General features: G+C 38.9%; 1 protein-coding gene across 2 annotated transcripts in view; it reads left to right on the top strand.

The window, feature by feature from the left end:
• The window catches only part of LOC140283065 (uncharacterized), a 35,155-nt gene extending 9,239 nt beyond the window's left edge, over positions 1-25,916 (top strand). The window contains exons 2-6 of one of the 2 annotated variants that reach the window (XM_072377711.1): positions 2,237-2,831; positions 21,933-22,124; positions 22,905-23,058; positions 23,138-23,323; positions 25,522-25,916. In XM_072377711.1, coding sequence (XP_072233812.1) covers positions 2,486-2,831; positions 21,933-22,124; positions 22,905-23,058; positions 23,138-23,323; positions 25,522-25,858 — 1,215 coding nt within the window. In that variant the 5' untranslated portion in view covers positions 2,237-2,485 and the 3' untranslated portion in view covers positions 25,859-25,916. Of the gene's footprint in view, positions 1-1,989; positions 2,832-21,932; positions 22,125-22,904; positions 23,059-23,137; positions 23,324-24,132; positions 24,704-25,521 lie in introns of those variants that run through there. The other variant, XM_072377712.1, reaches the window with a different exon arrangement.
• The last annotated feature ends 270 nt before the right edge of the window (positions 25,917-26,186 follow it).

Here is a 26,186-nt window from a genome sequence, read left to right as displayed (position 1 = left end):
ATCATTAAAGATGTGCATTTCAAAAACAAAGAGCCTCTATGAAAGCAAGTCCTTCTTTGCTGAGTCAACAACTTGACCTTATTCTATACTTGGCTCAAGATAAACTAAGTATTAGTACTTTGTGGCAGAAAGAAGTAAAAAGTATACTAAAGTACAAGTATAAGCTTTAGTATTAAAGTATAAGTGTAAGTCTTAGTATTAATGTACTTAGTCTTGGACTTTTCTTTATACTTTTCAGTATAAGCCAAGTATACTTCACTATACTATTCTTAAGTCTATAAAATATAGTATGTGAAAAGTAAACTTCAAGTATACTGCCTCAGTTTTAGTATGAAATAAGTATACTTGTAGTACACTTGGATAAACTAGGTTTTGCTAAGGGTGGTGGCAGCAGTAGTTGCAATAACATTTTGACTTGTGTTGTTTTTGTGCTCAGAAACAATAGTAGTCAGAGCTGTAACAGTTGCAGTAGCTGGATTATAGGTATTTCTAATAGTCACAGTACAGAATTATAACAATTGCCAACTTAAAAAATAACTGTAACAGCAGTGGCAGCAGAATTGCCAGCCAGAGGTAAAGAGTAATGAAAATCATCATCAAAATCATCAAAAGAGGACACATCAGAGCCTGTTCTCAGTTCCTAAGCCTTTAAAGGATGTATTAGGTGAGTTCTTAGTTTGGAGAATCAGGGAGGAATTCTAACAGCGATTCAAAACAGGCCCACAAAAGACCTAATTTTATCTCTCTGAAATAATTCAAGCCTCAAAAATATCATTTTCAGAACCAGTGCTATACTGTGAACTTTACACAACTTCATGTTTGCATTAAACAATTCTATTTTTTCAACCGAACGTCAATGTTGCCAAGCATCATTGCATGTATTGTGACTGCCTCAAGTGTCCCACTGCTGGTCAGCTGTGACTCAAAATTCTTATAGTCTAATCCCAAAATACCAACTAGAAAAGCATAACTACCATCTTTTAAATCTTGGCAAAAGTAATGCCCAGCAGTAAGCTAACCAACAAGTCTGATCAGCTGTAGGATACATTGGGGATCCACCATGTAATACAATGCAATTCTTTGGACAAGAATATAGTAGCAAAGTAAACTATCTGATGCAGAGGGACATTCACACTGTGCTCCTATTTTGCCTCGTCTGAGTAGTCTATAGGTCAGTTCCCTGTCAGTTTTTTAACAGTCTTATGCAGTTGGAGCTGTAGCTCAGGAAGAAGAGCAGTTGTTTACCAATTGGAAGGATGTAGGGTTGACTCCTGGCTTCCCCGGGCAGAAGTGTCCTTAAGCAAGACATCGAATCCCATGTTGCCTACCAATGCATCCATACAGAAAAAAGCACTATGTTGCCTGTACAACTGCATAGACTGTGACATGGGTGAATGTGGCATGAAAGTATACTAATTTGATACTTCTTCGGACTTCGTTGTTTATTCTTTACATAATTATCAGTGGCATCTGAACATACAACCATATGCACATTCTGAGTCAATCTCCAAAGACAATCTCCAAAGACAACTGTTGAACCAAACTGTTCTCACTATGACTTTGTAAAAGGGTTCCAATTATTGATACCTAATCTGGAGACACCAATCATATCATTCTAAATCAGAAGGAGTGATAAGCGGTATTAAAGGATTTGATAATATTTTTAAGTGGCTAAACTGTGTATATACTGTACTCTTGGGGAAAGAAGCCTTTGAGATATAATAGACGCACTTTCCATACAATTTATAGACAATGGTGTCATTCTGTGTATTCTGCCATTCTCATGTATTGCTGAATACAAGCTTTAAAACTACTAGTGACCAGGTGGCGTTGAGTTTTAGCCTCTAGTCTGAGACCTTAGATGTGGATGTGATCCACGAGCAAATGTTTATATGCAACAGTCTCAATGTTCAATCTGCAAAAGAGAAAAACAGGATGATTGGAATGGGTGGGGAAAGAGCAGCAACCAGAAATATCAGGACTTAAGTCTGCATGAGTTACAGCTCAGCAAATGAGTTACTGTTATGCAAGAGCTCTGTCAGCCCAGCTGGAGATCAGTGAGGGAGCGTAAGCAGTGGAGTGAGCTGAGGGACGGAGAGGAGGAGGCAGGAGAGAAAATAACAGCAAGTGAGCAGAGAGCAGGCAGATTACAGCTGGATCTACCTCACACACAGACATGAATACACACATGCACCCTCTCTCACATACCTTTTCTCTCTGTCATACCTCCATGCAGCACGGCAGCATCATGAGTGGAAACGCAAAGCGGGTTTTCTTCAATCCACTAAGGGTGTGAGAAGAGAAGTTCAGACTAAACAGAAGAAGAACAAGGCACAGGGGGAGAAAAGAGAGAGCTGAAAAGGGAAAGGTGAAGAAAAAATAAGCGAACTTTCCCCAAAAGGATCTTTCCTCTTCATTTTGAGCCCAACCATAAGACTGTAAACTCTTGTCCTTCTCAAAGAGCTCTTCTTCATTATCTGACACCATGCCTTTAAAGGACGGACGAACCAGTGAAAGTGCTGACAGCCACCTCTGGATGCTGCTGTGCCCCCTGTTCTGTTATGTGGTCCTGGTGAGGGGTTCCACTCTGAGCCCAGATGGATTGCAGAGCATCGCTACCACGTCACTGCCGGAGGACTGGCTCAGCACGACAGTCCAGCTGCAGCCAGACCTGGAGACTGAAGCCCAGACACTGACAGAGGCACCGACAGAGTCACAAGCAGATGCTCTGACAGAGGCACAGACTGAGGCTCTGACAGTGGCACCAACAGAGGCAAAAACAGAGGCTCTGACAGAGGTGCAGACTCAGATCATCACCAACAATTATACAGGTCAGTCTATCTACCAATCATCCACTGATTTCATACTTTGCTTAAACTTTCCTTCGTGTGTGGTTTCTGCTCATGAGCTAAAAGTTTTGAGTACCAGAGTTTAATTCAAAGTGAAAGAAACCTTAAATGCAATTAGTGTTTGAATCAAATTTTCAATTTTTCATTCATTTTTTCACTTGATATGAAATGTCAGACTGGGTAACACTGAGATCACACAAACAAGGAAAACTATTGTCACTAAATTACAACAAAATTAGGGGGTGTACAAGTTAAACTCAACATAAAGCTGAGAGATCTTGAATCAAAGAAACCTAACCTAACCGTGTCCTAAAATTCAACACTGAGCCTAACAATAAACTCCTGTCCAGACTTAGATTTGTCCAATTCTACATAATAAAAAAAGAATACTTTTAAAGTAACATTAGTGAATTTGGCATTTTTTTTGCCCTTTGTCTCCCCTAGAGTTGTGTATGTAGTGTAACACCACTGTCAAAAACAAGTCTCTGTGTGAACCCTGCGCATCTACAGCTATACACATATATTTGTTGTCAAGACGAAGAGTTCACAAAAGTACCATCAAAAGTCTGCAAATATGTCAAGTGACCGTAAACAAAACGATGTGGTGCAGGGCTCAAAACCAAAGTCGTGAACTGTGGTATCCCAGCCACCAACTGGTCAATGATGGTTTCTGGCCTGGATATGTGCATAACAAATGTTAGTGTACTTCAGAACGAGTCGAAAGCAAATCATTTTAAGGTTAACAAAATTCTGTAGTGTTAAATCACAAATGTTGGTCCAATATCATGCTTTGTCTTTGAAAGTAATTGAGGTGCCTGAAGTTTCAATGTTTTTACCAACTCCTTCAAAGGTGGCTAGGAATGTTTTTGCTTGAGCAACCATCCAAGAGGAGACTTAAACCTTTTGAAAACCTCTGCTTTCGTTTTTAATTCACATGCCATTAAGACAAATTTACAAATCCAGAAAAAAGACTTTCCACGAAATCGGGAAAGTGAGTTTGATTTCCACAAATAAACATTCGCATCACTGTGGAGGGTCTGTACATGAAAGGAGACTTGTTCATCTACTTAACCAATCTGACTTTTAACAGATTGTATACAGACAGAAATGTTTGTCAGTGGTATAGCACAAATGTCCATCCATCCATCTGTTTTCTGTACGTTTTTAATGTAATTCAGGGTCGCGAGGTGGGGTTGGAGCCTATCCCAGCTGTTATTGAGCGAGAGGCAAGGTACACCCTGGACAGGTCGCCAGTCCATCCCAGGGCCACACAGAGACAACTAACCATGCACGTTCAGAATTACTACTTACTTCGGTTTTTTTTGGATGATGGGAGGAAGTTGTAGTACAGTTGGAGTGACAGTTTAAGATTTACTACCAGGTTTAAGGTATACAATAGATTTTTGGGATGAAGCATTAGGTTAGGGTTAGGAGGACCATGTCTCGTACATGTCTGTAAATTCAGAGTGTAAGAGGTGGTGTGTGCAGCCTCAGGTGTTGCGGTTAAAGACAGTTCATTATGTCCGGGTTGGAGCTGCTCAGCTTGAAGAGAGAAAGCTGCAATTTCATTTGCATGACTTCACCTCCATTGTAGCATAAGAGTTCCCTTTCTCTTCACCTCCACTCCAAATGCCCATCTTTCCTTCTCTTTTCTCCTCTTTGTCTACATGTCACCATCACACTCTAATTTTCTGCCACTTCTCATTTCTTTTCCTCTATTTTCACCATTTATTCTCATGTCCCTCATCCACCCCTTCTCAGTGCCCACATTGTCACGTGTACGCATGAACAGCCCAGAGCAGATGAAAAAAAATGCAAACCTCACGTGCCTGATACACACATAACTCTCTCACGCACATACACACAAGGGAAGTACTCGGCCCAAACTACACCAATCTTCTTAAAGGTTTAGAGAATAAACACAGTCGCTCTTTTCTTAACAGCAGCTCTGTTCCCAACCGTGCAGGAGTAAGCACTTTATACTTAAACAACAGACCCACTCACACAATAGCACACACACAGGTCATCAGCTGGCTTGCCACATCACCCCACATGGATGAATTACACCAGAACTCAGCTTTTCCCAAGGGAAGCTTCCAGACATTCAAAATCCAGGAGGTGTGATTAATATCAAGCCTCCCAAAAGGAAAGTGTGTGTGTATGGCAGTAAACTACTTATTCCACTTAAACTAATAGATAAAAGCTGCAACCTAGATTTGGTTTACTTTTTACACACAATATTATAAGCCTATTTGTCTCTTTGCTTTGAGAAATGATTACAGCGGAAACACAGTGTATGTGTTCGGGGATTTTAGCCTTTTAATTTTGCCATCTTGAATAAAAAACAGTCTCAGTTGTAACTGATTGGACAGTCAAATCCAGTTAAATATAAGAAGCTTTTTGAAGACTTTTTGGCTTCTGTACTCAAAAGGTTCTGTTGCCAAATGAAAGGCAATGAGCAAAGACAAATAGAAAAGTGTCTTTTTAGAAAGAGTTTATGGTAAATGCAACAATTTACAAATTTCCATGTACGGTACATATTTACACCTCACTCCCACATAATGTAAGCGTGTGCTCCCCTTAGAGTCAACAGGAAGTCTCTCCGTGGGAATCTTTAATAAGTGTTTGAAACTCAACCTTCTATTTTTTCTTGTCAGGAATTTGCCATATGTTATAATGCACTTTTGTCATGTATTTTGAAGAGAGACCACAATGTGTGCCAGAAAGTTGGATGCACTCAGTAGCAAACAGCCTAACAAACTATTAGCTTGTCAGTCAAATTGAAGACAATACAGTGAAAACTTTGTATTCATACTTATCCAGCACTGATACGCTAACATGCAAACTGCCTGCGTAGTGGTTCATATAATAGCAGTCTGTAGCGATACCCGTGGCTAAGACCCACCACCCTAATGATTTTAGATCGGTGGCACTGACTTCCCTTGTCATGAAATCCTTTGAAAAATTGATAAAGAGAGATCTTCTTATTAAGACTGAACACCTACTTGACCCTTTACAGTTTGCCTACAGGGCCGGTCGTGGAGTTGGGGATGCTACTGCCACCTTATTAAACTGTTTTTTTTAACATCTTGAAGGTAACAAAAATCATGCTAAGTTCCTATTTGCGGATTGTTGGTCTGCTTTTACCACAATCCAGCCCCACATTCTGATCGATAAGCTTCTTAACATTGTTCATTTTGATTTTAATACCGCGGGCTGCATTCTTCACTTTTTAACATCCAGAACACAGAGAGTGAGGGTGAATGGATGCATGTCGGAAGAGATGACATTATCCACTGGGTCTCCCCAAGGCTGCGTCCTCTCCCCTCTCCTCTATATTATGTACACCGATGATTGCCGCAGTCGGCATGAAAATAGATTAATTTTAAAATTTGCTGACGATTCGGTAATAGTCAGCCTCTTACATGATGAATATACCCATGGTCCTGTGGTCAATAAATTTGTAGACTGGTGCAAATGCTTTTCTCCAATTAAATGTACAGAAATTAAGAACATGTGCATGGATTTTAGACGAAAGTCCCATAACACCAATCAGAAAACAGTAATCAAAGGCCAGACAGTAGACATTATCGAAAAATTACAAATATCTTGGGACTATTCTAGATAATAGGTTAAATTTTACCTGCCATTCAGAGAACCTGCAAAACTCTCCAAGTTTCAGATCAATAAGTTCCGAAATTATCGGTCTTATCGATAAGATCGATAATGATCTTATTTTATAGATCATGTATTGAATCTGTGCAGACCTAATGGCATTCTTTGTGACAGCTCCCATCCTTTACAGTCTGAGTTCTAGTTTTTGGCTTCTGGCCTCCGGCTCAAACTACCTAATCCTAAATCCTAAAAATAACAGGTATAAGCACTCCTTCATTCCTACATCCATGTCCCTTTTGAATTCAGGACAGGGTAGGAGGAGTCGGACTTGATTGGTTGATAATGTTTTTTGTTTCTTCTCTCCATGTGGTGTTATTGATGTTGGCAGAAATTGATGATATGCACTGTTCGCACTTTCGCTACTTTGTATTGGCTGCTACTGCTGTTGTTTCAGCAGACTGTATTATCCCTCCCTCTTAGACTTTTAATCGTATGTCCTTTGTACTTGCTGCATCACTAATTGCCCTACGGGGACACAAATAAAACTAAATCTGAATATGTCTTCTAACAACGTGCATCACAAACGTGCGTTTCCCCCTGTGTTATTAGTGTTGTTCTGTTGCAATGTTTCTGGATGTGCATTTTCCATAAAACTGGATGGGAAACTTTGAAGAAATGAGACATAAGGATGCTTGCATATCTACTTCATTTAGTTTTGGCTTTTAGACTTTCTAGTTTGGTTCTGACTAAAATTAGAAGATTGCACCGAAACTTGTCTTCAGTCCAATCTCCCGTCCTGAGCGTGCCTGTGGCGACTGTGGAAAGGAACGACTCCCTTTTAACAAGAAGAAACCTCTGGCAGAACCAGACTCAGGAAGGGTGGCCATCCGCCTCGACCAGCTGGGGTTTGAGAAGACAGAAAAGAGGGGGGGGGGGACACCATAATACCATTCAAAGGATACCTGTTGGAACAGGGAAACACATGTTAATAACCACAATAATGTCACATGTACATAATATCATTTGAGAAAAAAAGAGCAAAGTGAGGAAAGGTGTGACAGATGAGGTCCCCCAGCAGTCTGAGCCTATAGCAGCTTAACTATGGGATGTTTCAGGATTACCTGAGCCATCCCCAACTACAAGCTTTATCAAAAAGGAAAGTTTTAAGCCTAATCTTAAAAGTGGAAAAGGTGTCTGCTTCCCGGACATTTACTGGCAGCTTATTCCACATGAGAGGGGCCTGATAACTGAAGGCTCTGCCTCCCATTCTACTTTTAGAAACTCTGGGAACAACAAGTAAACCTGCAGTTTGGGAGTGAAGTGCTCTGTTAGGAAAATACCTTACAATTAGATCTTTAAGATATGATGGAGCTCGGTCATTAAGAGTTTTATATGTGAGGAGAAGAATCTATTCTGAATTTAACAGGGAGCCAATGAAGAGAAGCTAAAACTGGAGAAACATGATCTCTCCCGTTAGTTCTCATCAGAACTCTGGCTGCAGCATTTTGGATCAGCTGGAGCTTTTCAGAGAATATGTGGGACAGCACAATAATAAAGAATTACAGTAGTCCAATCTTGAAGTAACAAATGCATGAACTAGTTTCTCTACATCACCCTGAGACAGGATGTTCCTGATTTTAGCAATATTACGAAGGTGAAAAAAGGCAGTCCTGGAAACCAGTTTTATATGTGCGTCAAATGATAAATTCTGGTCAAAAATAACTCCAAGGTTCCTCATTGGATTTTGAGCACTACTAAACATGCGGAAACTGGAGTACCATAGAGAAAAAAAAATTAGCCATGGTTCCATTTGGAAAGAGGATACTCAGTTTCTGAATAGACTCCTGCTCACTTTAGGGGTTTTCTGATGCAGCTCGTCCAGGAATCCTTGCAACTGACACTTGCTGGAAGTAAATTGATCAGAGGTCTAATATTGATCAGCTCACCCTGAGGAAACAGGAACACCCATTTTTAACATATCAGGATTTAATCTGTTGTTGCTTTTCTTATTCTCACTTTTGTGAAAAGTGATATATATAAAAAAAATATAACCCTTGGATTTGTAATTGTCCTCAAAGTCTATATAATCTGATGTAATTGCCCTCAGCAGAAAACTACAAAATTTGATCATATACATAATTAGTAACAAAAAAAAAGATTAGCCCTATGGCATGATACAAAAACATAAGACAAAAAGGCAAGAGATTATATAATTTATTTTACTGTATGAGGAAGACTTAAGTACCTAAAATTTCCTCTGCAATCCATCTAATAGTTGGTCTGACATTTAATTCAAAACCACAAATGTAAGCCTTAGGATGGTACCAGTTGAAATTTGGGTTATCCTCAAAGACATTAGGATTCATCATAAAAACTCTTGTAGTTTTTACAGGAAACCATAAGAAACATTACAGTTCATTCACAGGGAAACATATCACAGCAATGCCTCCAGTATTTATAAACATAACTAACTTAAGATCATATTAATTAGCCAACTTAAAGCCCACTATACTGTTGGTTTGGCTGAGATGACGAATTACTTTAAATTGTCATGTAGATGAGCCCACAAGCATGGTCACTTTGGCAAAGTTTATTCAGGTTTTGTCAGTGTCTGAATGTTTTCTGAGAATGCCTGGTCAATAGCAGACTGAGATGGTGATGGAATGAGCAGCTGCACCAGTGCAACTGGTTATCTTGCATTCCTATTCAGGAGCACTTATTTCAGCTTTAGAGATGCCCTAAGCCTTAACATTAACACAGTAACACAACCTATTAACTCCAACAGACTTGGTAAGACTTCCCGTTAGTGTTAATCACTATACATTAGGCCTATATCAGTTACTTAAGTTACTTAATCTGGTCAAGCAGGAGTTTACAGTGAATTATTACTGCCCGTGGTAGGTTTTTTCCCCATTTGTCCAAACACTTAAATGTAAATGTAATTTTTCTGAAACAATACTTGGTTTCAGGAAATGAGCCACCATCTTCTCCTCAGCTGTTGTACTTTTGTCCTGCAGTAAGGCAAAATACGATTGAACAGATTAAATTTTCTCAAGAATAAAATGTTCAAACTGAATCCAACATCTTGAACAAAAATAAAAACTGAGTTCAGATTTAGATATAGCCTCATGACAGTGTAAGCTGCTTATATATCTTGAGTTTGTTCGAGATAAGATTGTTAGCCAAAAGCCTAAAACGTTAACAGCTTCAATCTGATTAGTTTAGAGGAAAAGCCAATTACCTCTGTCTATTCCAGGTTATTTCTAGTACAGGAAAGCATACTAACATGCTAACACGCAGGAGAGAAGATTTTCTCACTGGAATGAGGTTTACTTTAAAGCCAATTACCTTTGTCCCTTCAAGGTATTCTTTTTATTTTTAGTGCTCTACTTGTACAATGCTGTGCAAAACTCTTGAGACACCCCTTATTTCTTTATATATAGCAATAAGGACTGGATTGAAAATTGGAAAAAAGCAGCCAATGTCAAAAAACTTTGCAAGACTTTCAGGATGCCTAGAGAATAATTGATCAAGACCCCTTTAAAAGTTAACAAGAAAGTCTGACTTCTTGGAAGCAAAATATAAAGAACTGATGAGTGCCCCATAACTTATACTGTACTGTAGCCACATATTTAGCAGAATCCAATTAGGATACTCCTACACAAAACTTCCATAACTTTCACTTGGCTGAGAATATTTTTCAAAGAATCTCAGGAAAGGAGTCAAATATAGCAGCTGTTTAGTGAAGGTCTAAACTTTAATGAAGTTGGTGCAGGGATTTCTGGAGGTATGACCAACGGTTAGAATTTCCTTGGAGACGAGGACGCATATGCATGTAAGGTCTTGGGTATTTATGTCAGCGACACGCACTAACGTCACTCTTGAGCATACCAGGCTTGGCGATCCTCAGACAAAGACTTCCCTGTTCTGTCTGTCAATCCAGTGTGGCTGTTGGCAGTGACTCAACTTCATTATTACCTTCCCACAGCTTAAAAGTGGCTGAACAAAGTCACTAAGTAAGAGTCTGAAATGATCCTTCTCTCTGCTCAGCTGGGTAAAGCAGTGAGAGAACAACTGAAGACCAGGGAGCATGACATTGACGAGATGGCGAGAATGACTACACTAAACTGTTCATCAGCATAATGCGCCATACCAAACTACAAGTAAAAATGATCATTTTGTCAGAAATATAATTATCTGTCTTGCCAAGAATTATCATAGGGGCCACTGTCTGTACCAAAAACTATAAAACACTTAAATGTATACAAATATGAATACATGTATATAAAATGTACATAAAGCACATGTTCAGCTATCAAGATGTAAACCTCTGATTAGTAGACTAAAACAACTCGAGACCACAGTCACCAGTGACAAGGAGTTTTGATGTCAACTGTTTGAAGATGTTCATTAACATTTATATTTTGCCTAAATTTCATAGGGACTTACTAACTATACATACTTACTTTCTAAGATGTGAAGTTCAAGTTAATTTGAACACCCAGTTTATGGAGTATGTATTCCCAGGCTTATATTGGTAATACTGGAAATACAGGGCACATATTTTTCCTTTAGAGGAGTTGAAATGCAATTTCTCATCAAAGATTCATTTCTGCAATAGTACCCATTAAGATTTCCTGGGGACATCATACATATTTCTATATGTGTGACATCACATATGAGACATGAATGTGTTCAAATTGAATTAAAGCTGACCTCAATTTGTTTACCAGTGCAGCATGATTAGTAAAATACTTGTATACATCTAAGTAGGTTTCAATTGCATTTCTGAATTAGATTAAATCAAAATGAAAAAATACTTTATTTATCTCAAAGGAAATTATATAATATGACATTGAGCATAACACGCCAACACTTTACTCATCCCCTTTCGTCAGTTTCTGGTTGACTTTGATTGCAAATCTTACAGTTGCATTTTGTCTTCATACAAGTAATGGGTGTGTGACCAACCCCCTGGGCAGGGTTCGACATCAAATGTATTTGGATAAGGTTAATAAAAAAAATTAATTAAAATACTTTTTTTTTAAAAAATCAGGGTTAGGGCTAACAGAATTCTTTTTCTTTTGTTTGTTTTTTGCCACACTTCAGTCATATTATTGGATGCTATTTGGACACGTGCAAGTTGTGCTCATGACCACGAGAGATTGTATATTCTTCTAATGTAATATAGCCTGCAATTCCCTGCATGAAAAATAAATAATAAATAAAAAAATAAAATCACTCGTAAGGTCAAGAGGACAGAATTGTGAAGAATGGTGAAATAATGCAAAACATCTTTTTTTAAAGTTGTCGAAACATCCATTTCGACCATTTCAACATGGTGTATATGGGGACTGCTTTTGAAGACAGCATTTGTCATTTAAGGAACTGTAGGATATTGAATTTCTATCTTAATTTTCAGCTCCAGGTGAAATTTTGGTCTTCATGGCAGAAATTTGCTAAACAATTGACTTATCAGCCCAATTATAAAACCACTGTTACCAGTATCTTGGTTCACTCACTGAAAGGTGAGTTCTAGTTGTACATATAACTACACTAAGTTATTTAAACTGAACTAATCTGATTCACATCTATGTTATAAGAGACAATCAAAATCAGACCAAAACAATAACGAAAAGGAAACAAAATAGTTTCAATGTACACTCAGTCAACTTGGAGCCTTTAATTCCCTGCATTTACAGTATGCATGAAAGTGTTTAGTTACCTTATTCCATTTGAAACAAAGCGTCAGGCACCATAATGAAACACGTAAGGAAATAATGTGGAGTTAGGGTGTCCTGCATCTTTGTCATTTGCGTTTAATGATGGCTTTCTGCTTTAATGTGAGGTTTTTTGCAACCCAGTCATTAGGTAAATTTTTTTGTTGTTGTTTTTGTTTCCGAGGCTTAATCAAAAGCCATAAGTTAATGTTCCCTTCTACATGATCAGTGATGTTTCAGTTCAGCCTTGCTGTCCCTGTTTTGCTTCAATGGACAGATTATCCTCTGTGAGATCCAGCTAAAGCTGTTAGTTAATGAAGGGAACTGGTGCCTTCCAGCTTCTGTTTAAAGTTTTAGCACAATCAGCATAAACATTCTCCTGCATTTAGAAATCCCTGTATGCCTTCATTAGTATAAGAAAGAAAAATGTAGATAAAACAACATATAAGAAATATAGAAATGTTCCCTAATGTGTTATGTCATGTTTTGAAAACCAAACATGGTGAACATTTGACATGCACATGACCACAAACACCAATGTGTCACAGAGGAAAATACACATGCTTTTATGTGTATGCATGTAAACATTCACTACACAAGCAGAATGAGAGCTGGGAGGATTAGGTAATCAGTTGTTGTACTGAACATCAATGTGGCGCAACAGAAATAGATACACTTATGGAGAGGACACAGAGGGGGGATGTTTGAGGTCAGATTCCATGAGAGAGCAGCTGTAGCAAAAAGAAACAAAGAACAAGAAGAAGACAGGAACACATAGATGAACAAGATGAAATGAGTCAACCAGCCAAGGATGCCAGCTATCATTAGCTTCACTTCAGACTTTTAGCTTCTGGTAAAGTCTAACTTCAGTTTTCTGTTGACACCGCAATAACATTTAACAGTGTAGTGAAAATCTGTTATCATGGCAACCCTGCTTCAATCAAAGAATGAACACCTGTGACCCATTTCTGACAAATTAGGTGAATGATCAAAGTTGATTGGGCCTTTCAGGAGAGGGGCCTTATAGAGACAGGAGCTAAAATGGGGCATTTCAGAGAGAAGGTCCCTAAAGGTGCTGCTGCAATCTACATTTGAGTAAAGCACTGTGTTTTTGAAAGGTACAGGATTTAAACATTTTCTTGTAGACTCCCAAAATAAATTGAACTTTAGTTGAGTATAATATGGGCTCTTTAAATTTGGGATTCACAAAGCTAAGCTTAGATAGCATAAAGCTAGGTATACATTGTGTAATTCTTCCAGAGGAATGATGTCCAATGTGAAACAACAGAGGTGATATCTTTGGTCATCTCTAAAAATATAGGTCCTATATTGTATGAAGAGAGGTTCAAAAACACCACAGTAAACAGTAATTCAGGCTGTCAGCTAAAAAACAGCCTATTTTATGTTAACATGACACTTCGAATAAAGCTGTTCACGAGGGAGCAGATACCATCACTGAAGCCATGTTCATTAGATGTCCATCACACAGCGTGGCTTGCAGGGAAGTCAACTACTAAACTGCAAGATGTAGCTGGCTTTAGGATCTGTATAAAATAAAAACTCACGTGGGACCATGCAGTCATTCACTGTGTCAGCATGTGCTCATGCTATGGGTACATTCAGTGTATGTCTGAAGTGTTCACTCATTCTGTTCTTGTGAATGTACGTGTTTGAATCTTTAATGCAAATAGACTAATCTTTATTTAATCACAAACCGACAGAGGCAAGTGGGGGTGGAGATGAGGAGAAATTACAGCAGAAATACAGCAGAGTGAATGTTTGGTCAGCAGTGCTGGGTTGCCAGGTTCAGGGACGCAGAGCTGTGTTCGTACCCTGATTGTCAAACGGCAACCCACATTTTCCACGACAACAGATTTTTCTTTTCTTCATGGGTCTGAACCAACAGGACTGAGCAAACAGAGAAGAGTCAACACATTGATACCTACCACCTATGCTTGGGAGCCTGTGTCAGTCACCTGCATTTGTCATGGACACACACACAAACGCAAGAACAAAAAGACATTTTGAATCATTTTGGCATTAAGTGTTGGTTTTATCACAGCTGTGTTCCACTGCATGTGTTCAGTTTTTTTGCTCTTCACTGGCGTCTTTGTTTCTTTTCTCTGTTTTATACAGAAAGCCAAACTCCAGACAGTAACAGATTGTTTCTTATTATGGTTGGTATTTCATTTATAGAGCTGCAAGCTTCTTTATATGATTAACTTAATTATGTAAATTTGCATTTATACACAACAAGCAGGCAATCGAGTGACTGAACTTCTTAATTACACACAGTGATTTAATTGTATCCATCTATCGACCACCAAGCTGCAAAAACTGTAGATGAGAACTATATACCCACAGAGATGATAAGATCATTCATATTCAATAATTGTGTCAAATGTCTACATGCACCTAAGTTTGAAGCCAGCTGTTATCCACATGTTGTCCACTCCAGTCACTGTTTCAGAAGCTTATTCTGGTCTGACTCATCAACTATTATTTTATGCCAGTAGATTAAAAGGTGTGTGCTACCATCCTTAAGAAGATGATATTCAGCAATATGCTTCTTTTAAACCAAATGTTGTTTTAAATACATCTGTCCTTCTGAGCTGCAGAACAATCCATAGCCTGTATGGTTGGTAACTTTCTTCAGCATAATTTTAGGTCAAACAGAGGTAGTTCTTGGACAGTTTTGGTCCAATGGTGATAGAGAGACTTAATTTTCTGTCCTCTTCAGTGGAACTAACTTTGCATATTCTTTGTGATTCTATGAGCCAGGGTTTGATCAGTTTGCGCTTGTTTTTAAATCAGCTGAGGAATATTGCTAAAAACTGACCTGTTGTATATTTTGTGGTGATGAAAATGATGGTTTTATGTCATACCGTCTTGATGACAGTAATTTCTTTTTCAATTGTCTGATGAGTGCATCTCTGAACTATAAGTAGTGCAGAGGGGTGTGCTATGAAGCAAGTTTAACACAACCAGATGTTCTTTGTGTTAGTTGGCCTGTCAAAACTTTTCTCAGAGATAAGAGGCACTACGATGGTGATCATTCTTTGTTCATTATGTCATTTGATGAGTCTTCCAAACATAATACACTAATCATTTGGCACTTCATATCACGAGTTGTGGGAGAAGTGAGGAGAAGGACTCAAAATGCAGACACAAAGTGACACAGATCATGACACTTCATTTATCCAATGTTAGTTATGGTAATCCTTTATTCAAAGTTTGAATGGAGGGTCGTGGAAAAGATTAAAATCGTAGCGGGAAAACACATTTGCTGTAATTATAACAAGACAGAAATGCTGCCTGAATTTTTTTTTTCTTTTTTTAGTTGAGAAAATTTGCAATTACTTTAATTTTGTTACAGGAAATAAACGCCCAATGCTTCTGCATGACTACATTTAAATTTTGTTTCAAGCTCATTGAGCTAACTGGAAAATCACCTGAACAAAAATTTGCTGAAGGATGACCCTTTTTTTTTTTTAGAATATTTCATCTGAACACAAACTTCTCCAGAGCAGGTTATGAGTTCAGGCTAAATGACCATATTCTAGCCAGATTAAAAATACTGACTTTCAGGTAATTTTAGCTCACTAAGTCACGAACAACACTTCGTAATACGCCTCTCTGGATGCAGCTCCCCATCAGATTCAGAATCCAGTTGAAATATCTTGTACTTAGACTCAGAGAGTTGAATGAACAAGCTTATGCATAACTGAAAGACTTACTGAAGCCCTAAAACAACTGTAAGTTTCTGAAGTCTTCTGATAAGGATTTGTTGGTTGTTCTTCAATCATGGCTCAGAACAAGTAGTTGCTTGTAGCTCCTAAAATATGGAACTCATACATATGTCATGTCTTTCTGTGTTTGTAATAAATCGCTAAGTCCTAACGCATCCTGTAAAGCGTCATCCCTACAAGCGAATTACAACTCGTACAAGTGTTTCCATATCTGAGCCCACATCAGTCGAAAGTGTTTCCTTTCAGAAGCCAGAAAATTTTCACAAGGGGGTATGAGGAGGAGTAGTTGATGATAATGCTCCGGGCAACATTTTAAACCTCAGCTGACATGCAAGATGCAAGATCGAGACCAACATTAGACAACTGTTTTTTCACTTCTGAGTCATCAATACCACCACATTTTACTGAAACAGTTTTGTCACTTTGTTGTTGAGTATAAAATTAATCTTTACCGAGTTAGGGTTAGCATAGGGAAAACTATCATGGTTAGGGCTTAAATTAGATTATTTTTACAAATTGACCATTGTCATTTCGCTGGTTGCCTTTGTTACACATAAACACAAAATGTTATGACAAAACATTGTCACTTCCTGGTTGACTGTAGCTAAATATATCACCTGGTAAGGTTTGGAAATCAAACTACTTTTGTAGGTTTAGAAAACGATTGTGGTAAGGGCTAAAACAACATGTGGAATGGACATATTTGTTGCTTGTTCATTTCCTTCAATACAACCACTATTGGTGTCATTTAAAGTACTGCCCCTACAAGCGGCAGAAGGGAAATATGACTCATATGAGTATTTCCAAATTGGAGCTGACATCATTGTCAAGTCTGTTGTTTAATAAGCCACAAAGTCTGCATAGGATGGAAGGAGGGAGTTGGATGGAGCAGCTAAATACTGTGCTTTTAACCACTGACCTTTGTGTAAAGTTGGATCAGAACGCATTCTGTCAAGAAAACGACACCACCTTACTTCTTAAGCGTAGTTTATACTTCTCCGTCATTTCGACGACGTAGCTACGACATCAACGTGGACCCCTACGTCGTAGCCTGACGTGCACCTCCAAAAAATTCTAACTACACGTCATGTTGACGTGGACCGTAAGGGCTGGGATTGGTCCGCTCAGAACGTAATTTCCGGCAGTTGCCTTTTCTGGTCTTAATGGCTGTATACGGCAAAGAAGCTCGTCAGTGTCACGTCTGTGGGTTTTTTGTGTTTGATTTCTCTGTTATGACTTTAGGTTTTTCATGTTTCAGGTTTCTGTTTAGTATTTAGTTTCTTGCCATGTTTTCCCTAGTCACTCTTGCACATCATTAGGTTCATCCATGTCACCTGTCTGTTTTCACAGCTGCACTCCATCACCAATCACCTCCCTTAGTATTTAGTTTGCTAGTTTCCCCAGTCAGGGTGCCCAGATCCTCACCACCACCACCATTCATGTTGTCAGGAACTGGCTCTATTAGCAATAGTTGAAATGGGTACAGCACTACCTATCGTACTGGGGTATTGCATTCTTTGTGCCAGTGATTCGATTCATTCACCACAAAGGATAATTACCCTTGCTCAGATAAGGAGCATAATCCAACTATAGCTATAATCGAGTTAATCTCATCATGTAAACCCACTGAGTGTGGCCTTGTGCTGGACTGGTGACCCATCCAGGGTGTCCCCTGCCTCTCACCCAATGATAGCTGGGATAGGTTCCATCCCCCCATGATCCTGAGTTGGATCAGGTGTGTACAGAAAAAGGATGGATGTTTCTGCCTGAATGGACATGACATAATATTAATAGTGTGTTGTGGGAGCCATGCCATTTGTGTAGTTGCAAAAGTACAAACTGAGATGCTCGGTCTGCAAATTATAGCCTAACCCTAGCCACTGGCTCACTAAACAAATATAAAATCTATTGTACTTGTTCCATATCATATATAACAAGTTTAATATAAATCCAAGTCCCAGTGAAAGTTAATTTACTGCTTGATCTGATAACTAATAGATTATTGTTCTGCACTCTTTCTCTCTGAAAGATCATTGTCTGGGCTCACCAAGTGTTGAAAAAAGATCTGATAAACTCTCCAGATGAATGTCTGATGATAATTAAATGTATTATTATATTGCTTTCATTTAGATGCAAATTTGCTCTTAAGTCTGGGTATTTAGACACAGACTTTTGAAGGAAAGAGTCTGACAATGGTTGATAATGCTGTTTAAGATGTCATTATTTGTCATACATTTTTTTTACTGTAAATCTTTGTTAAAAAGTGCATCTAAGCCGCTAATTAAACCAAAAAATAACCTTCAAATTTGTAAAACAAATGTTTTTTTGTTTGGAATTATAAACCTGCCAGAAACCTACTATAACCTTCATTTGTTATAGCTGGACTGTATAAATATTGTGGATAACGATACCAAGTAGGTCTTTGCAGAATGTTCTTCAAGCTTTAATTTTTTTTCTTGGTTAAATGGCCTCAAATATTCAAAGTAGTGCGAAAGGTTGCAGAAATGGAACCTGGTACATATAATGGAAATGGTACATATAAGGTACGAAGCATTACTGTGATAGCCTATAGCTCGGACAGATGTCCTAACGAATGAATGAAGTGGTCCCAGTAGAGTGCCTGTGGAGAAATCCCTCCGTTAGCTCTCCTATAGCCGCAAGTAGACATATAACAGCACCTATGAGCTAACAGAGCTATAGTACACGTTTGTTTAGTAATTCTTCTTAAAGTATTGGTGAAATAAAGACAGATAATGCCTTATTTAGAGGCTGCATCGTCCCTGCCCTGTTCACTCCGTTATATGGATATACGCCGATCGCGAGTTATCCAAATAGCTTCTGATGGACGCCGACTTTCGCCAAACTGTTCTCGGTGTATAGGTAAACGTATTTCATGCCAGAAATAAGGTCTAGGTTTAAAATACTAGAGTTCCCCTTTAGGATCCTAATTTGGGTTAGAAAAAAAAAGAAGAAAAAAACAGTGTCAAGATACATGAGCATTGTTTTCAGCTTTTGGCCAATGTATAGTACACACTTACATTGATAGCATCAGTGAAAAGCCTGCACTGTACCCTGTATGCACATGTCTGGTGTGTGTGCCTTGTTGTGTATCAGTATAAGGGAGGGCCATCATCTTTGCACAGGATCACGACAGCTTCCCCTCCCTCTCCCTCAGTGTCTCCACTGTTGCAGAAATCCTCCCATCTGTCGCTTCTAATCAGCAGAGAGCAGCTTGTATGTTCACAGGGTCTTATACTGGGATGACACCCCACCCCACCCCCCACTGACACACATACAGAATACACTACTGCTGAAACAGTAAAACATTGCCAAGCATCATGCATCCCTCTAGCTATTACTCATTATAACAACATTAGCAAAAAGAACACTGCCACTTAACCATTATTAGAGCTGAACAAAACAATTCTACATCAACCATTGAAAATATTACTTAAGGCTTATCGTCTTTTGGTCCATTGTTTACTGAGGCAAAGTTCAGTTTGACTCCATTTTCAATCTGTCATAAACCTCTAGTTTGCATTGGCAGAGTTTAACAAGAGCATAAAAACTACGCTAAATCACCACTCAGCAACATGGCTGACAGACAAAGTTGGCTGGTAGCTGGTGGAGCTACCAAGCAGTTAGCCAGTAACACCAGGGTGGGGGACCTTCTACCAACTGTAGATGCTGTCTAGTTAAAAATTTTACATGTGTTTTACTCTATTTAGCGGTAAAAAATAAGGATATATGTCTGTGTATATATGTTCTTTTTTAAGTAAGATTTTGGATATACACTCTTAGTGAGATCATTGTGTGATCCATCGGGGGCAGCAGACACTGGGCCAAACCATTATGAGGTACAGAAGGGAGATCTTTACGTTGCAAAGTTTAAAAAAAAATTATTTTGTATGTAACTAGCACAAATCCTTTCACTATATGCTATATTATTCAAATGATATCTTAGAATTAAATATTGTAGTATTGCAAAGTATAGTACATGCAAACACATTGAACTCACTTCATTGTTTAGCCACAGCCAAAAATCAGTTAATGTTGGTTTAAAGCCATCTTTCTCAACCGGTTAGTGGTTGTTTAATAGTGTTAATTATTCATTTTCTCAACTGTTACAACATAGTCTGAGTGATTTGATCTGATAACTGTTTGCTTCACTTAATGACTGCATCTCCTCCTTTAATGAAGCCAAAACAGGGTTGTCTTATTTCACATAAGCATGAGCAACTCTCCCTTCTTGCTTCCCTTCAAAGACTCACAAAACATTTCAGATTACAGTGTTTTTCAGGTTTGACTTATAGGAACTTGTTGCATCAGCTCTTTAGTATCTTTATGATGTCTTATAACCACTTGCCTCCAAGATTAATCAGATCTACTGATCATTTGCTTTTAGTTCTGTAGAGGTTGAAGCTAGCACATAAAGCAAAATAATTTATATTTAATTTTATATTTTATCACTTTTATCTATTTATTTTCATCATTTTAAAGCTCTAATATTTTTATATTTGTGTTACCCTAATTACATTTTTCAATGTGCTGCACATTGGTCAACAGCAGATATTTTGAGTTTCATAAATTAACTTGATTTCTCTTTGGTGGATATCCTCCATCGTTATAAATGGTGTAAAGATTACTCTGGATCACTAACTATCTGGTATTTTGCACAGCTTTGATGTAGGGTGTGACTAGGCATTAGAGCTAAGCCATTGAAAAGCATGAATCATGAAAGTTTTAATACCCAGAGTTTCCAGAATCATCTTCACTGTTCAGCAACCTCTGAATATATCACACGATCATATTGGGAAACTGTAAAGAAAAATGTATATTTTCTTCTTTTATATAGGAAATCAGGATGAGGATAACAGGATGAGGGACATCTTTATGCAATCACTGTTGCTGTATGTTAAAATCCCAGCAGGACAATCTAACAATAGTTGCTGCATCACAAGATCTCTCAGAGGTATTTGTGCATTCAAGTATAAGGAAGATAAAAATAACACTCTGCTACTCTGTCTCTCCATATCTGGCCATTTAGCAGAGTAAAAGCTAATCTAATTTTTTCAGAACAGGTTACAAACATTCTGTCTACTGTATGTTTGACAAGGAAGTGTGAAAAGAAGTAAGAGAAAAAAAGAAGGCATATATGCATATTTAGTCAAGACATTTGGGAAGATTTAAAAATTATTAATGCAAAAGAATTGACAGAGTTCTTCAGTTTTTTAGAGCCTTTCATCCTTAACAACTTCATCAGAATTATTTAACTATTGGAAAATACCAAAATATATCAGATTATATCTGAAATCAACATAAATCTAATATGGGACAACCGGAAACCTGATTCCACTTGCTGCACAAAATTAAACACACCAACATGTGTATATGCATAATGAAGATAAGTGGTGTACCCCAATGGTTTGACCTAAAATTCACTGTCAAAGATTGTGTCTATGCTACTCCGGTACAGAATGGCTCAAAAGGCTGTAGTTTAAAGTTTTGCATGAATAATCAACTCAAAAAGCTTTTTGACTCTGTTTCTGAGATTCAGTCAGCTAATGCGATCAAGGGCATCCATCCATCCATTTTCTATACCCACTTAATCCGTCTGTCGGGTCGCGGGGGGGCTGGAGCCTATCACAACGGGGGTACACCCTGGACAGGTCGCCAGTCCATCACAGAGACAAACGAGACACACAACCACACACACGCTCACTCCTAAGGACAATTTTAGAGACACCAATTAACCTAACAGGAACCTAACAGGTGGGAGAAAGCCGGGGTACCTGGAGAGAACCCACACATACACGGGGAGAACATGCAAACTACACACAGAAAGGCCCCAGCTGGGAGTTGAACCTGAAACCCTCACACTGTGGAATTATTCAGAATTTGGATATCAACAAAGTTAAAACAAAACGTTTCTTTTTACAGTGTTTAGTCTTCCACACATTTTTTCTTCATCTTACTAGTTTTGTTTCCCCTCTCCTCAGGTTTGTCCTGTGTCCCTGTCCTGCCACCTCGCCGGGGTTCCTTCTATGTGGAGAGTGGCACAGGCGTATCCATTGGCAGTGTGCTGGCCTTCTGGTGCAGAGAGGGGTACCAGCTGGTCGGTAGCGACAAAATCTACTGTCATGTCAGGAGTGGCAAAGCACAGTGGAGCAACTACCTGCCTGTCTGTGAAGGTGTGTAAATCAAAGAAATTGGGAAAATGAAATACCTTGGTCCTAAAGTAGATTTTTTTTTCCTACTATCAGCAGAAGCAACAGCTCCATTGCAGAGGTTGAGGCAATTTGCCATTGCTGGTTATGTATAATATTTGGCTGCATGTAAAAGGAGCACCTGTGAAATTGTACAGAGGTTTCTTTTACTCACGGAACATGTTTAACTTTATTTTTCAACATTATCAATTCAAAGTTATCAATACTTTGCTAACTGTAAAGAGGAAAGAAGACAGAACTTGGACTAAGCTTCATTGCATACTTTAGCTCATACAGGGGCAGCTGTAGCTCAGTAGGAAGAGCCTGCCAAACAAAAGGTCGGTGGTTTGACTTCAGGGTTCTCTGGGCCATATGTTGAAGTGTCCTTTGGCAAGTCACTAAACCCCACGTTGCCTACCAATGTGTCCATCGGTGTATGAATGTGTGTGAATGATTAGAAGAAAAAAAAAGAGCTCTGTGTAGTGTACTGTGTGAGTAAATGGGTAAATGTGAGATGTAGTGTGAAAGCGCTTTGAGAAGGCACATTGACTAGAAAAGCGCAATACAAGTACAGTCCATTTACCACATAGAATATACCATCTACATTTTATTGGAGATGGTGCAGAGAAGTTAGGAGTGAATTAATCACATACAGTTGCTTTGTAGAATCTTAGAACAAATCATGTAAAATCTGCCAATAATTATTATTTACAGATAAAAGTGCTTTCTAGGATTTAATATTTTGTTAAAATTTCCTCTCAACAGCAATCCCAAGGCCAGAGGACCATGGACTGAGAGTAGCTGTATTGGCTTCAGTGGTGAGTGGCATCGTCATTTTTGCCATGTCCCTGTCCTTCCTCATCTGCTGCCTGCAGGAACGATCGAGCCGGGACCGTGGCAAGAAAGACAGACGGGGCAGGTAGGACTGGAAACAAGGGTGCAAGGCACTTTAGCTTTTCTTAAACTTTCAGAAACTGATAGAGTTCTCTCCTTGTCAGACACAGAGAGAAGCGATCAGCCCGTCGCAGTGAGTGCTGGTTGGAGAGGGAGGAAGGCGAGTGGGAAGCCTTTCCTCCTCCCAAGATCTTCCACCTGTCCCAAAGGATGAATCCCCGTCTGGCTCCTGACAGCCCACTTTATCTGACAGGAGGCCTCAATGGATATGAGAACAGAGGATACCAAAGGTAAATCTGCAGCTCTCACATTTTTAGGGAACCAACCATGACAACCATATTGGTTTGTATGACTAAACTTGCAGAAAAGTTAAGTAATTATAAAGTTCAACAGTTGTAGCACTGAGCTATGAGAGACACAGTACATAAGTGAGTTTTAAGTTCTAAATCTTTAATTAAAGCAATTTGGTGATACTTCAGCATGTGGGAAATGCTGTTCTAGTTCCCAAGATCCCCAACAAATACATAATGTAACAGGATATAAATATGAAGAGAGATGTTAACTTTGTATATTTGTGATTGGTCAGGCTGTAAAAAGATAAGTTGCGTGGACTTCACCCTGCAAGAAGTCTAAATCAACAAGGCACACTGACACTAAGCTCAAGACTAAAGGGCCATTGCAACAAGAAGAATCATTAACGTTCTAAACATTAACTGTCGTTATAGTGATGCGAGCGTCCACACTGCTGAGCGATAACATTTTGTAAACAGCAACACCAAACACAAGCTGCATGCTCTAGCTGTACCCAGACCCCAAAATGGATTTTAATCACCTGCTTCACTACATGATGCCATAAAAAAAAAAAAAAATCTGGACATTTAGAATGCATGTAAACATGTTACTTAGACCAAAACCGAACAAAAACAAGCTTCTCAAACCCGAACTAACACAAGTCACTCCTGTATGTATACTCTCAACTAGACTGAAATGGGCATAGGCGCTCTACACATGCTCCAATTTTGCATCTTTTTAATCTTTTTGTAAAAACAATAAAGTGTAAGTTACACTCATTCACATATATTTCTGTTTCTCTTGTCAGATGGCTCAACACTTCAGATACTGTGTCTGAAAATCATCCCAATTAAGACCACGTGTCAGCTCGCTTAAAGCATTTCCAGACTGTCGCTCTGCTTTAGCAAAATCCTGATTTTATAACCGTAGCGTTATCTGAAAAAAATCGCCATTCAAGTCACCTCAAAGATGTCTGTGCAATGAATTTGGCTGTACTTACATACAATGATATTCCACTGAAAAAGTTGGAAGCGGCAGAATGTTTGCTCACACAGTGTCACAGCATCGGACCACCTTCAGTCAATAACTCAGTTCCCCTCCCGTGAATGTATACAAGGACAACAGACAGTGGTCCAGTTAAATGGCCAAGTCGAATTGTTAGCTGTCGTTCAATCTAACTGCTTGTAATTGTGCTGACTGCTCTTTGTGTGGCAGAGGTAGATAAAGAAAACCACAAGGATATGACCTTAATGAAATTTCACATAAACAAGTGGAATTATCTCCTCCTGTATGAGTCAATATCAGTTTGATGACATCCTGGTCATCATTACATAAGATATCAGTAAAGAACAAACTTCAGACCTACTCAGTGTCAGGCTGCTCAGCATTGTATTGCAGGTAATTTGACACCTTTTCATTTTTATTTTTTAGTATAATATCATGTTAATTAAATGTTTAATAAGGGAAACCCCAGTCCTGATAATGTTGAGATTAGTTGCAGAATGACAATTTTGGAATAGCTAACCATGACCAGCTTCTGCTGTACTTTCTTTTTTGATGCTACAGGAAGAATGTGAATAGTCAAGGCATAAGATATTTGGTACTGGAAGCTTTTTTTAAATTTTCCTTTTTAGTGCATTTGTTGGAATGTTGAGAGCCAGACATGAGGAAAGCATTCACCAACATATAATTTTTAAAGACTCAGGTGTGGCATGGCTATCATATGAACGCATCGAATAGGTTAGGTTTAAGGTTAGACAAAATCAATAAAATGATAAGCACTCTTTTGGTTGAGTTCATACAGATATTTTGAAGTCTTGTTCCAATAGAAATGCTAGAACTCCAATATTTAAGAAATATTCCAAACAAAATAGATACATTTTAATATAAATTTGTGAATATTGAACTGTATAATTGTATAATTTTGGACCTTGGGAACTGAGGACTCTGGGTACATAGAAAAGCTACTGCCTTAAGCTTTATGCCTACCAGCTAGTTATTGCTGCCTGACTTGTCTGAAACTTGTTTGTGGTACTTTCATGTTTACTGTCATCTCAGTCTTGTAGCTGCCTCCTGACAGAGTTGTATCAACCAATCAACTTCAATCAAAGTAACACTTAATTTCATCTGCTTTATTTGCATCAGCTGAGCGTGATAGCGTCTCTCTTGTTGCTCTTTTTGTCTCTCTCCCATTCAGGAGTCAGGAGAGTTTGCTGAAGGCCTCTTTCCCCGGACTCTACCGCTCTGAGTCTCAGCTATACCCACATGTCGTCCTGCAGAGGGTCCCGACCCCGACTGCACCCTCTGCCCCTTCTGCTCCATCTGCCCCTCTCTACCTCCACCTTCCCCCTTCTTCCTCCTCAGCTACCTCACCAGCCCACACCACTACACAGAGCCAGCCACGGATCATGACGCAGTACCCCACCCCGACATATCCACCCATTCCCAACACAGCTGTGCCAGCCTACCCCCACCCAACATCGGCGCCCATTTATCCCAACCCTAACCCACCACCGCAGAGGCCATGGCAGTAGCTTTGTCTTCCACTTTCGTTATTTTCAGAGAGTGTTGCTATTCCCACTGAAGGTGCTGCTGGAGCACACTGACAGAAAACGTCACTGGCACGTTTTGGAGACATATGATGTCTTTTTACTCTTTCCCAATCCTGTTCTTACCCACAGAAGTCTGCAAATACCATGTTCCAAAGCAGACATGAAGGGCATTCAGCCAGTATAGAACATAAACATGTCTCCAAACATGTGTACACCTACAGGAAGTGAAGGATTGTTCTTTCCTTTATTCTTACTGAACTGCAGCTGCTGCATTTAAGCATGAGGAGATCTTTAGCTTCATCCTTTTAAC

Source organism: Leuresthes tenuis, unplaced genomic scaffold (assembly GCF_036924035.1).
Source record: "Leuresthes tenuis unplaced genomic scaffold, fLeuTen1.0.hap1 SCAF_23, whole genome shotgun sequence".
NCBI lineage: Eukaryota > Metazoa > Chordata > Actinopteri > Atheriniformes > Atherinopsidae > Leuresthes > Leuresthes tenuis.
Note: the sequence above shows the minus strand (reverse complement) of the source record. Positions and strands in the feature narration are given on the sequence as shown.